The sequence below is a fragment of the Sciurus carolinensis genome, chromosome 2 (assembly GCF_902686445.1).
Source record: "Sciurus carolinensis chromosome 2, mSciCar1.2, whole genome shotgun sequence".
Taxonomy (NCBI): Eukaryota; Metazoa; Chordata; class Mammalia; order Rodentia; family Sciuridae; genus Sciurus; species Sciurus carolinensis.
The window spans coordinates 199,411,006-199,423,348 of NC_062214.1; the positions used below are offsets into that span (position 1 = coordinate 199,411,006).

Consider the following 12,343-nt stretch of genomic DNA (forward strand, 5'->3'; position numbering starts at 1 on the left):
GGCCCTGAGTAAGTGTCAAGGATGTGCGCACACACGCGTGTTTACAACGAGTTCTGACAAAGCAGGATCCAAATTGGGTTTCTGGTAGCAGAAGGCTGTTGAGTCTCTTAGGTCTTTTTTTTTCTTTCTGGCACTGGAGATTGAACCTGGGGCGCTTTACCACCAAACTTCTCTGCCAGCGTGCAGTCCTTGGCCACTGAGGGTGCTGCTGGGGACACCAAACTACATACCCAGCCCTTTTGTTACTTTGAGACCGTTGCTGAGGGCCTCACTAAGTTGCGGTGGCTGGCCTGGAACCTGTGATCCTCCTGCCTTGGTCTCTGGAGCCACTGAGATGACAGACATGTATCCTGCTTTTTTTTCTTTTTCTTTTTCACCTCTAAACGTTATTGTGTAGCCCAGCATGGTGGTACAGACATGTGATCCTAGTCACTCAGGAGGCTAAGGCAGGAGGATCACAAGCTTGAGGCCAGCTGCAGCAACTTAGTGAGACCCTGTCTCAAAAAATAAAAAGGGCTGGAGACATGGTTCAGTAGTGAGCACCCCTGGGTTCCATGTCCAGTGCCATAAAGAAAAGAGGAAGTCATCATATAATAAAGTCCCATTCTGCACCTCCTTTTGCACAACCCTGAGTTTTAACACATTACGTGCCCACCGCACACTCAGGTCTAGACAGTTCCCCACACTGGCCACACCCCTCCTGCTCTCTACATTTCCCTTCCAGAACAGAAGAAGAACTGCACAGCCTGCTGCCCTGGCCCATGCCCAGCACAATACCTCAGAGTGGCCGTGCATGTCCACCGTTGCACCCCAGGCGGCCTGCTTGCTGCCTGTTCAGGGGCTGCAGGTCTTCCTCTGCCCGCGTGCAGTCCTTGGCCGCTGAGGGTGCTGCTGGGGACACGTGCAGTTCTTCCGGTGGACCAGGGCTTTGGCACTGGGAGACATTCCAAGAGGCAGCAGTGTGCCTGGCTTTGCAAGAGCCCCCAAGGTGTGTGCAGGTGCTCTGCACATGGCACCAGGCAGCACAGGGGCTCCAGGTCCTGCTGCTCCTCGTCAGCACGTGGAGTCGGGCCTCCTTTCTGTGGTCTTGTGCGTTCGTAGAGCCATCTGAACAGCTGTGTGTGGCAGCCCGTCTCCTGCTGCTCTGGCGGCGGCACCCAGCACCCTTCTCACCCCCGCCATCAGTGTGTGCTGTTTCGCTGGCTTATTAGCCGTTTGTTTCCAGGTTGATGGGTTTTGAGAGTGCCTCTTTAGTCGGGTAGAAGCCTTTGGTAGATGTGCGGTCAGCCAAGATTCTCCGCCACCCATAGCTGGTTCCCAGCAGTGACTGCAGAGCTGTCTTGGGTTCAGAGGAGTCTGATGGATGAGCTTCCTGCGTCTGCCTGCCACAGCCCGAGCCAGGCGGCCCTTCCTGGGCGCGAGAGCTGGCTTGTTTCCTTCTCCCTGTTCTAAGTGGTTGGGGCTGTTCTGGCTCCTTTGCAGTCCGTCTGTTGGTGTCGAAAGAACCCTCCTGGACTTGGCTGGGAAGGTGCTGGGCGCACAGGTCGGGCTACAAGGACAGTGTCTGGCCTCAGCCTCCTCAGCTCCCTAGCACTGCAGCTGTGCTGAGCAAAGCAGCCTCAGGAGGGGAGCTGTGGTCGTCAGGAGCACCCGGCAGAGGGAGCCGCTCAGTCATGGCTGGGCAGCGAGAAGCAGGAGGAGGAAAGGCAGGGCGCGCCCCCTAGGCCGCTGCTCTCAGGGCCACGGCCTCCAGGTGCCCTTCCCTGAGTGGCACTTGGCCCTCTGCTCCGACTCGGCTTCGGCTTGCAGCTCTCTTCTTCAGGACACTAGGACACTCGAGCTGTTGATTCCGCTCGGTGGTTGGAGACGGGACGAGCCTCGTTACAGCCTCCTGGTGGGTTTCGGTAGTTGGTGGCCTCAGGGACGGTGGCTGCTCCTGGTCTCCCGCCTGTGGGTTGCGCTTCTCCGTCACTCCTGGCGGTGAGGATCTCTGGAGGGAAGCCCGTTCGTCACCCAGCTCCCAGCACTTGCTTTCCTCGCGCTGCTCTGGCTTGTTCTCACCTTGGCTGCTTCTGCTTCGTGGGCATCTCTTTCCTGGGTTGCCTGCCGGCAGCCTGTCTTCCTGCCCGCGCCTGGTACTCGGCCCCTGCGGTGCTGCTCGGCCGTGGCCGCCATCTGACGCGCTGTGCTTCCTCCCGCTCACTTGAGCCCCTCGCTGACGCCGGGTGTTGGGAGCCTGCCTCTCGCCTCCTGCACACCGTCACTTCTCGGTCACCTCTCACCTGTGGCTTTGCTCTTTGGGCTCTTAGTGGGTTGACTTCTCCACATTCCAAAAATATCAAATGGACAGTTCCAGGAAAAGCAGTTCGCATGTTTTAGATGGTACACCCTCTCAAGTCGAGTGTGAGGGCCCACGCTGCCCACTCTGTGCTGGCCCTTCCTGCAGGGTCCACGCTGTGTGGCTTCAGCCTCCTTTGCTGGCCTGTACTCCCCAGGCGGGCTGAGTCCACCAGGAGGTCTTATTGGGAGGACACTGCCCTTACGTGCCTGGGGTCCCCTGTGGGAGCCCACAGTTGCCCAAGAGGGGCTTGGCAGTGGGAAGGTTAGGAAGCACTGGGTGGGCTGGGGGAGCCAGGGAGGATTGCCGTGTGGGCTGGGGTCTCTGCTCCAGGGCAGGGTGGTGCTGGCATCCTGGTCTTCGGGGGCCTCTGTTCTGCGGTCGTATGGGAGGGCTCTTGGGGTCCCTGTGTGGCCCATCTCTCCTGCCTGTGTGCCACGCTGTCTCCAGTGGGGACAAGACCCTGAGCTTGACTGCAGCGGGCCAGACCTACAGAAGCTTCTGGGAGGTGAGACAGCCAGGCTAGTGGAAGCAAGGTGTGGGGGACCCTTGGGCAGTGCCCAGGCTGAGCCACATGCACCTGCGGGGTGGGACAGCCAGGCTGGTGTGGGAGCCCCTGGGCAGTGCCTGGGCTGAGCTGCATGCACCTTACAGGTTGTGCAGCCTGACCCTGAAGAAGCTGGCAGTCCTCAGGGAGCTGGAGAAGGAGCTGGCCTCAGTGGTGATCGCAGTCAAGATGCAGGTGAGCCCCTCAGCCCGCCTCCCCTCAAGGTCCCTCCTGCTCCCTCTCAGTGTGGGGTTGGCAGGCCCAGGAGCAGGGGGCCAGAGGAGGGCCCGGCACCAGCTCCCTGGCCTCCACACCCCGCTCCTTCGTGCAGCTGGTGGCAGGCTTCTGTTTGGTTTACTGGAGGCTCTGGGCGAGCAGCTGTTTCTGAAGGGACCCATTTCAGAAATGGAGAAGGTCTCCTGTCCGGTCTGTACCCTCCTGGTGCCTGCCTGCCACCCCTGTTGGCTGCCTTGGCCTTTTGGGGGCCATGAGGCTCCAGGTCCACTCTTTGGGGACAGGACGTGGCTTTCAACCACTGACTTCCCAGAGGGCACCTTCTGGCGCCTTTGCAGGTGGCCCCTTGCAGGGGTGTGATCTCTGCAGAGCCCCTGCCTGCCCCTCCAGGGCAGGATGAGGCCTGTGTGCCTGCAATCAGGTGAGCAGGTGAGCAGGTGAGCCTGACCTGCAATCCTGGAGGGTGGATGCTGCTGTGACAGACCCAGGCTCTCAACAGTGTCACGGGGGTGACCAGGGCCCTGGGTTGGACCTCTGGTGTGCTGGGGCTCAGGGTGGAGTGTGGAGCCTGGTGCCAGCTGCTCCTCTTCACTGTTGGAGGAGACCTGAGACCTGTCTGGACTTTCCCCCCAGTTGCCTCCACCTGGAAAAGGCTTTGACTCTAATGAAGGCCTGGAAGTGCTGCCCTCCCCGGAGATACTGTGGGTCTTCGGCATCTGGGCACAACTCCTGTGTCTGGCTGTGCCGAAGGCACCAGGGCGCGGAAACCTGACCTGAGGAGGCCCCAGGCCACTGAGCATGGCCACGGTGCTCCAGCACCCACGCAGCCATTGTGGTGGCTCAGGAGCCTTCTGTGGGACTGACTGCCAAGAGGCTGTGCTGGGGCCTCCGGCAGGGGAGGAGGCAGGTCTCACGCAGCCGTCCTACGGTGCAGGAAGTCACACTGGCAAGCCTGGCCAAGGGCGCCTAGATCTGACCATCCTGCTCTGACCTGCTCCTTGGTCCCTCCGCCAGGCCTCATCCCGTGCCTTCCTCAGACCCGTCACTGCTGAGCCCTCTGAAGTGCCCACTCTTCAGCTCTGCATGCTCCCCAGTGGACAGGCTGTCCACCCTCCGTGCTTGAGCACGGTGACCTCCCAGCAGACACTGGTCACCTGCTTCTTCTGGGGTGCTCTCCCCTGCTTGGGTCTCCTGTTCGCCTGCTCTTCACCTGTGTCTGAGGCTGGGCAGGGCTTGATGTCCCTCTTTACATCCACAGCCCATGCCCCTGGCCCTCTGGGTGTCATCTGCCCCAGCCCAGACCCTTCTCCTGCTGCAGCGTGTCTTTTGTTGACCGCGCACCATGGCAGGAACTGTCCTTGACCCTCGCACTTCTGGGCAGGTCCTAGAGGTGGGTTGGCACCACAAAGGGCAAGGATGTGCTCACGGCTTCAGCGTGTGTCCCATGCTGCCTCTGAGGAGCCTTCTCGCCTTGGCCTCCTGTTCAGGTGGAGGATTTTCCTCCCAGTGGTTAGAGTGATGGTGTGACCTTGTCATTGGTTTCATTTTAAAATTCCCTTTACATCAGCAGATCTGTGTCCTCACAGGGCTCCAAACGGGTCCTCCGGTCTCATGAGATTGTGCTGCCCCCCAGTGGACAGGTGGAAACCGATCTGGCCTTGACCTTCTCTTTGCAGGTAAGTCCAGCACAGGGTGATGGAGCACTCTCTTAGTGCCCTGGTCAGTGCCTGCAGTGATGGACACTCTCTCACCAGGGCTACTTGTGTCCTTTCTTATTTCGATCTGCTCTTGATAATGGCTTATTCTTAAACGATTAGAAAATTTTCTTGGTGTACCATGACGTGTTTTTATTCCTTTCTCATGATCAAAAAAGTGTATTAATGAGGCCACACATCAGATTCCCAGTGAAGCTCATTCTCATATTTAGAGAAGATGGGCAGGAATACAAGGAAGTCAGTCTCCTGTGCATCCACGTGTGCCTAGTGGTTAACCGTCTGCTCAGCTAAGATGCCGCTGGGTGCCTCCCAAGACCAGTGGGAGACAGAGCTCCCTGGTCCTCTCCAGAGCCTTGCCCCATCTGGAGAGCCAGCCCAGCACCCAGAGGGCTCAGCACGAACCAGTTCATCCTGAGTCCTTACAAATCCCCTTCTTCTTTTAAATGTGTGAGTCTCTGATTAGACACCCAGGTCCCTGCAAGCTCCCGCCATCTGCCTCCACATCACTGCTCCACCAGCCCCACCAGCCTTGCCTACTGCCTCCCTTGCTGGCTGCCTGGAACTGGCCGCAGGGAGGGAGCTGCCCCACCAACATGCCCCTGGGTGTTGTAGTTCGTGACTTTCTGGGGTGTCCAGTTCATGGAGGTGTAGTTTACCAAACGGGTTTTGAGTCATGGCCATTGGTTTCTGAAGCATGAGCAGGCATGCAGCCCTGCTGTAGCCAAGAGCGGGGGGGAGGGGGGGGCTGTCCACCTCAGTATCAAGGTGCTTTCTCTGTGTGAACTCTGAGAAAGAACCTGTGAGCATCTGCTTGGGCACAGCAGGCCTCCGTGGGCAGTGTCCCCTCTGGTGCCCAGCTGGAGGGTGCAGCAGGTCAGGGCCAGTGGTCACCTTCATGCATCCACAGTCGCACTTGGCCCCCAGCCCAGATACCTTGGCAAATCCTTCCCACCAGGCAGCTCTGCTCCAGGATTGGGCCTTACTGCTGTGCTTGTTCTTGGGTGGTGGGAGATGAAGGGCTGGGGACCCAGGCAACCCTGGAAGCATCTCAGTGTCAGTGCTTACCCCTTGCGGACCTGACCTCTTGGCCCATGGGGCAGGCTGCACTGGGCACCTCAGGGGGCTCACTTGTGCCCACAGTACCCACATTTCCTGAAGAGAGAAGGCAACAAGCTTCAGATCATGCTGCAGCGCAGAAAACGCTATAAAAACCGCACCATCCTGGGCTACAAAACCCTGGCTGCAGGTTCCGTCAACATGGCTGAGGTGAGTGCCCTGTTCCTGTGTGGCACTGCTTGGGCTGGTCCTCGGGACAGCAGAACATTTACACATAGCAGATTGCTCCTGTGTGTCTGGGTGTTCACCCCAGTGACCAGTGGGGTGGGTCCACCATGGTGCTGAGCTCAGCCCATCTGTGCCCCCCCTGCCCGCTCAGCCTGGCTCCTGCCACACACGCAGCCCTCTGTGTCCCCCTCTTCCATGCCTGCCGGCCGCGCAAAGGGCCTGGGTGGACCTGGTCCTGTAGCCCGTCACAGCAGGCTCTTCCTGGGCATCCCATGTGGCCCTTGCCAGCCCCAAATGTGGGACTGGCTGAAGCAGGTGGAGTGCCCAGCAGCCTGTGTTGTCCTGGATGCTGGGGTTCCGAGGGTCCATGGGACAGGGACTGTCAGACAGGAGGGGCTTGTGGCACAGAGGCCCCCCTGGGCTGAGGAGCTCAGGCTTTCATGGGCCCTGGGAGCCCCAGCAGTGGCTATGAAGAGGGACAGCTAGGCTCTCCCTGTCCCTTGGGCCCTGGGGCTGCATTCAGGGTCCTGGGGTCATGTGAAGCTGTCTTGGGCCCACCTGGGGCAAGCAGGGAACCAGCAGGCCAAGCTGTGGCACCCCCCACCCTGCAGGGCTGCCAGAACTCCTGTGCTGTCCAGTGCCTGCCAGCCAGTGCACACCTGGGTCTCCTGACCCCAGCTGCCTCCACGTGCTGAGCACAGAGGCCTGGCCCCCTCCTGTCTCCTGGAACTTGCCCCTGCTCACAGACCCTGGGCTCTCCCTCCAGCTCTCTAGGCTGTGCTAGAATGATCATTCTACAGGCCTCCCTGGCCATGGTGTCTGCAGCTTTAAGACCTATCCATTCTTGGGAGAAAGGGCCAGTCCCTAGAGTGGCCTCTGCATCTCTGCTTCCCACAGCCCGCTGCCCCTGTGGCTCTGTCCCCACACCTGCAGTCCCTGAAGCCGAGCTTGCCTTGGTGCCCGCCCCTGTTCTCCTGGCAGCCCTCCTCCAGGACTGCACTGTCCTCTCCCCCTGCATCCTGCAGCCCAGCCCAGCCCAGCCTTCCCATGGGGCCTGGTACCCTTGCTGCTCTGCAGTGGCTGTGCCTCACTGTGACCACGGGTGAGCACTGGACTGGTGGGCGGAGGCAGCTCTGCCCTGCCTCGAGGGGGTGCGACATGCTGAGGCTCCCCTGAGCCTGCGCCAGCCTGGTGTGGTCGCAGGTGCTGCCACGTGGGACAGGCTGGCGCTGTCACTGAGGTTGGTACTGTTGTCCAAGGGCAGCACTTGCCTGGAGGACAGCATCCCTGAGGGTGGGACGAGGGGTCAGGCCAGTGCATGGACATACGAGGTGATGGCTGGTTGGTTTCCCCATGAAGCCCAGGGGCCTCTAGCAGTACTTAGCCCCACCTGCTGTCCCTCTGGCCCTGACTCACAATGTGCTGTGTCCAGGGGACTTGGGAGGCAGAAAGGCCTGAGATGGGTGTCTCGGGGACCTTCATGTGCATATGGGATGGCTGTCAGGGCCAGGGGCCCAAACAGGAGAATGCTGCCCCAGGCCCTGGGGCAACGGAGCTCGCAAGACTTGCTCAGGCATGTCCTCCACTCACCCTGTGAGCACCACGGTGGTGCAAGGAGGACCCCAGATCTGCCCCTCGAGGCTCATGTCCCAGGTGGGCCCAGGCCTCAGCCTGCACAGCCTCACCCAGGTAGCTGGAGTGGCAGAATCGAGGTCCACAGGAATGCCTCCTGCGTGGTTCAGGATTGTACGTCGGTCCAGAGGTTCCCTGGAATATCTCTGGCCCTGAGCAGCTTCCATGGCTGAGTCTTTGACAGTGAAAACAGGAGCCTGTGGAGTGGCCGGTGAAGGCCCCGACTTGCACCACGTCCAGGGGATGGCCCAAGCAGCGCGTGCCATGTGCGCACTGCAGCCAGGGTCAGCCCGCGACAGCCCCTGGCCGCCAGCATCCCCCAGCAGAATTCCCAGTTGCAGAGCCAGCCCAGCTGCAGCTGGGAAGAGGAGCCAGCCCTGAGCCCTCTGGCAGAGCCCTGAGTGTGTAGGGAAGGCCAGGAGTTCTGGACCTGGGGACAAGAAGGAGCTGTGCAGAGGAAGGCTGGGCGCCAGGCGGAGAAGAGGTGGGCCCGCCAGCCTGGGACTCTCCAGCATCCGCGGCAGCTGATGCGGAGCAGGCCCCTGACCTTCCTCACAGGACCAGCCCTGCAGCCCAGGGTCAGGGTGTGCTCAGGAGCCGCAGGCCACAGGGAGAGAGCCAACGTGCCTTTCATGGAGGCCCGTTACCCTCGCTCTCCCCCTCCCCCACCGAGGAGGCCAGAGTGGGTTTTCTGGGCAGAGGCCCTGACCCACCCGAGTCCTGCAGAGGTGGTGTAAGCGGGCAGGACCAGCGTACCCACACCTGGGCCACCGCTCACCGCAGTAGCCGGTGGTCCTGCCCTCAGTCTGGGTCACTGGGATGGAGCAGGTTCCTGCCTCTGGAGGATGTTTTGGCTTCTGAGCCAGTTGTTCACACCAAGTCTGAGGTCACTCCGGGAAGGTGACAGGCGCATGGAGCTGTGCCTACAGGGGCAGGCGAGGGAAGCGGCCTCCACATTGCATGTGTTCAGGTGGAGTGTGTGGGCCCCTGTGTCCCTGTTTGCACATGGGCGTACAGAGTCCAGGAGCAGGGGAGTCTTGGCACAGGGATGCCAGCTGACCTGACTTGGCTTCTGACAGGATGTGAGCTTTCTTAGAGTTTTTTTTTTAGAGTTATTTTTTTACTGATTAGAGTTAGCACCCCCAAATCAGGACCCAGAATTTTTAAAAACCTGGTCTGTGGGGCTGGAGATGTAGTTCAGTGAAAGAGCGCTTGCCTAGGACGTGCAAGGCAAGAGCAGTGGAATCTGATGTATAAAACCCTGACAGGAGTCAATCAGATGGCCACCAAGATGACTTCACAAGAGCAAGGGCCTGTTGCTGAGAGTTCCGAGGCCTGTCCTGTGCTGAAGGCCAGCTGGGCAGTGCTGGGGCAGGCAGGAACTGAGGGGTGGGTGCACCCTGGCACCTCTGGTTTGTGACTCTCCTGTGGCAGTTGGCCCTGGAACTTGATGGTCTCACAAGCCAGACCTGGTGGGTCCTGTGCTTGCTGGTGGCTGTTCTTCCTTGGCCCCTGTTGACTTGGGACCTGGACAGACACTGTAAGGGCTGGCCCTCAGCTCTGCTGATGCATGTTGCTTGGCTGTTGCAGGGACTGGGGCCTGGGTGGCTTCATGGGCACAGTGGGCGTGCTGGAGACCAGCTGGCTACAGGTGGTCCTGTCTCCTGTCTGGCACCTAAGCCTTAGGCTCGGCTCCCCCTCGTGGCTCCTGGCCCTGGACCTGGACATCCACCCGGCCCTGTCCTCCTCTCCTCTCTGTTGCGGACTCCCTTGCCTACAGCCAGGCTCTTCCGACTGCCAGACGTGGGCTGCCCAGGGTGGAGGGCCCTTCCCTCATGGTACCTCTGGAACCATCCCTGCAGGTGATGCAGCACCCCTCCGAGGGCGGCCAGGTGCTGAGCCTCTGTAGCAACATCAAGGAGGCCTCCGTCAAGGTGGCCGAGATCTGGATCGTCTCCCTGTCCAGCCAGCCCATTGACCACGAGGACAGCGCCATGCAGGCCGGGCCCAAGGCCAAGGCCGCGGGTGAGTGAGGTGGAACCCTGCCTCCCTGCCACCCCGCCCTGGCAGGTGGGTGGCAGAGTTGTGGGGCTGCCCCTCAGCCAGACTGCTGCGGTCATATGCACTGCCCTGGGCCCCGGCTGGGGCACCTTGGTCCCGAAGTCCGCGTCACATGTGCCCAGGAGGTGTTGTAGTGTCCACCCGTGTGCCTGGTGCTCTGGGGCCTGCCTGGGTGGCTTGCAGAGACCAGTTGGCCTGTGGTATCCTCTCCACACCTTCAGGGCATGGCGGGGGCAAACGCTGGCAGCCCCAGCTCCGCCACCCTCAGGACTGGGCCTTGTCCCTCCCAATCCCTGGCACTGAAGGTGCTGGAGGCAGCGCCAGGAGCAGCGTGGGGCTCGAAGCAGGGTTGTGTGGCCCTGCTGACCCCTGCCAGTCCCACAGACTGGGGGCGCAGGCCCCACGTGGGCTGCGGACTCGTGGCCCGTTGGCACAGGGGCCAGTCTGCTGCCAGGGCCGTGCGTGGGACCTCGAGGCACTCTCTGCTTGCTCCACAGACAACGACTCCGAGGAGGAGTATGAGAGCTTTTCCTCGGAGCAGGAAGCCAGTGACGACGCTGTACAAGGGCAGGTAACAGGGTGGGGCCCGCTGGCCACCAGGAGCAGGTGACAGTAACTGGCAGAGAGGCATTCGCAGGCTGGGATGGGGACATTCAGGGCAGACCCTTGATTCTCCCATCCCTGGGGCTCCCACATGCCCAGGGCCAGCTCTGAAGGTCCTGGGAGAGACTGTGGCCAGAATGGCTGCAGGATGGCCTTGGTGATGGACTCCTGTGGCTGCACGCTGGGCTGGACCCTACCCTTTGGGTGGTTTGTGGCCTCAGGTGCCATGCATGTGCCCACAGGACCTGGACGAGGATGACTTTGATGTGGGAAAGCCCAAGAAGCAGCGGCGATCGATAGTAAGAACGACGTCCATGACCAGGGTTGGTGGAAGCTGGTTTTACTCACGCTGGGCAGGGCGGGGCGGGGTGGCTGTGGGCTGGGTGCCGTGGGCGTGTGAGCTGGGGAGCACCATCTGGCCCTGGAGACGCAGACCCCATGCTGCGGCCTCGCCCTGGGCTGTAGTCCTCTGCAATTAGCCCCTGGCCATTGTCAGTCAAAGAGGGCATGAGCAGGCAGAGGCATCCTGTGGCAACCCCTGAGTGCCAGCCTTGCCAGGCGCTGCCCTCTGCAGCCTGCCTGTCTCTCGCTCCTCTTCACATGTCATGAGGCCCAAGGGTCTGGAGTGATGCTAGATGGACTGGCCCCTCGCTGCCATGGGCGCCAGGGGCCTGGGGCGCTGCCACCTGCCTTAGCACTACTGCACACCTGCTGTGTGGCCTGTCCACTGTGCCTGGGGCCTGGCCTGCCCGCCCTGGTGGGCACAGAAGCCTGACAGGGTGCTGCAGGCCTTCCTCTAGGAGGAAAATTTGGGGTGGGCACTGGAGATCCTTAGACCCCAGCGCTGGACTGTCCCCTGCAGGAGCAGCAGCATGGGTTGCCAGGGAAGTCCTTGCGAGTGTGGATGGGGGACAGGTCCTGTCCACTTGTGGCAGCATTTGAGAGGGAGGCTGTGCCTCTTTTGTGCCAGCTGCTTCCCCACAGGGAAGCACTGTTGTCCTGGACCACGGTTAGCACCAGTCCAAGCCTCAGCTCCAGGGCCCTGGGCCAGCCTCTGAAGGGAGGTGGATGGGACAAGCCCTCCCTTTGCAGGCGGCTGGGGGCACACCCTTGCTGGTGGCCAGTGACTAGAGCTGAGGCACTGCAACTCAGGTTAGCTAGGGTGCAGGGGGCTCAGACTGTCCACTGAGTGGGCTTTGCCACCTTGTCCATCATGCCTGCTGAGTGCTGCACCCTGCAGCCTCCTTCTGGAGGGAGCCGGGAGGCCAGGATGGGTTGTGGAGGCTTCTGGAAGAACTGCAAAGCCAACACGTGCCCTCCCTGGCACCCCTTGGCAGGGTCTGGGATGGTCGGCTCCTCTGGGCGTGCTCCGTCTGGCCTCCGCTGTGGCCTTGGGCTGGTGGACGTTGGGGGGGCTCGTGTGAGAGCCACGCTGCATCTGTCGGTGCTGCAGTGTGTTTCACCTGGGCCTCCTCAGGCCTGGCTGCAGCAGGAGGCCAGGTCAGCCTCACGGCACCCCAGGAGCGGCCCACAAGGGCGCCTGACTCTGCTGCCTGCCTTGCAGCAACAGAACTTCAAGCAGAAGGTGGTGGCGCTGCTGCGGAGGTTCAGAGTGTCTGAGGAGGTGAGTGGACCCGGCCTCCCTGCTGAGTGGCCTGCTGGGGGTGGTCAGCTCTGTGCAGCTACGGCTCTGTGCATGCCCTCTGCAGGGCACTGCCCTCTGCCCACCAGGCTGGGCACCAGTGGTGCTGCCTCCCGAGGTGCCCGTGGAGGGCCAGGGATGACCTGCTCCATGATTGTAGAACTCCAAGTCAAGGTCAGCAGGGAAGAGGGACACCAGGTTCCAGTGCTGGTTAGCTTTTGTAGGTAGATTGGATTTGGGGAGCTGTTTCAGGCCCACGGAAAACTCCAGCAAGAGTGCCCCGAGTT

General features: G+C 61.2%; 1 protein-coding gene across 9 annotated transcripts in view; it reads left to right on the forward strand.

Moving 5' to 3' along the window:
* The window catches only part of Pacs2 (phosphofurin acidic cluster sorting protein 2), a 62,900-nt gene that overhangs the window by 25,906 nt on the left and 24,651 nt on the right, over positions 1–12,343 (forward strand). For 7 of the 9 annotated variants that reach the window (XM_047542092.1, XM_047542083.1, XM_047542089.1 and 4 more), the window contains exons 2-8: positions 2,993–3,080; positions 4,706–4,795; positions 5,975–6,100; positions 9,613–9,775; positions 10,309–10,382; positions 10,657–10,737; positions 11,979–12,038. In XM_047542092.1, coding sequence (XP_047398048.1) covers positions 2,993–3,080; positions 4,706–4,795; positions 5,975–6,100; positions 9,613–9,775; positions 10,309–10,382; positions 10,657–10,737; positions 11,979–12,038 — 682 coding nt within the window. The remainder of the gene's footprint in view (positions 1–2,992; positions 3,081–4,705; positions 4,796–5,974; positions 6,101–9,612; positions 9,776–10,308; positions 10,383–10,656; positions 10,738–11,978; positions 12,039–12,343) is intronic. The other 2 variants (XM_047542088.1, XM_047542091.1) reach the window with 1 other exon arrangement.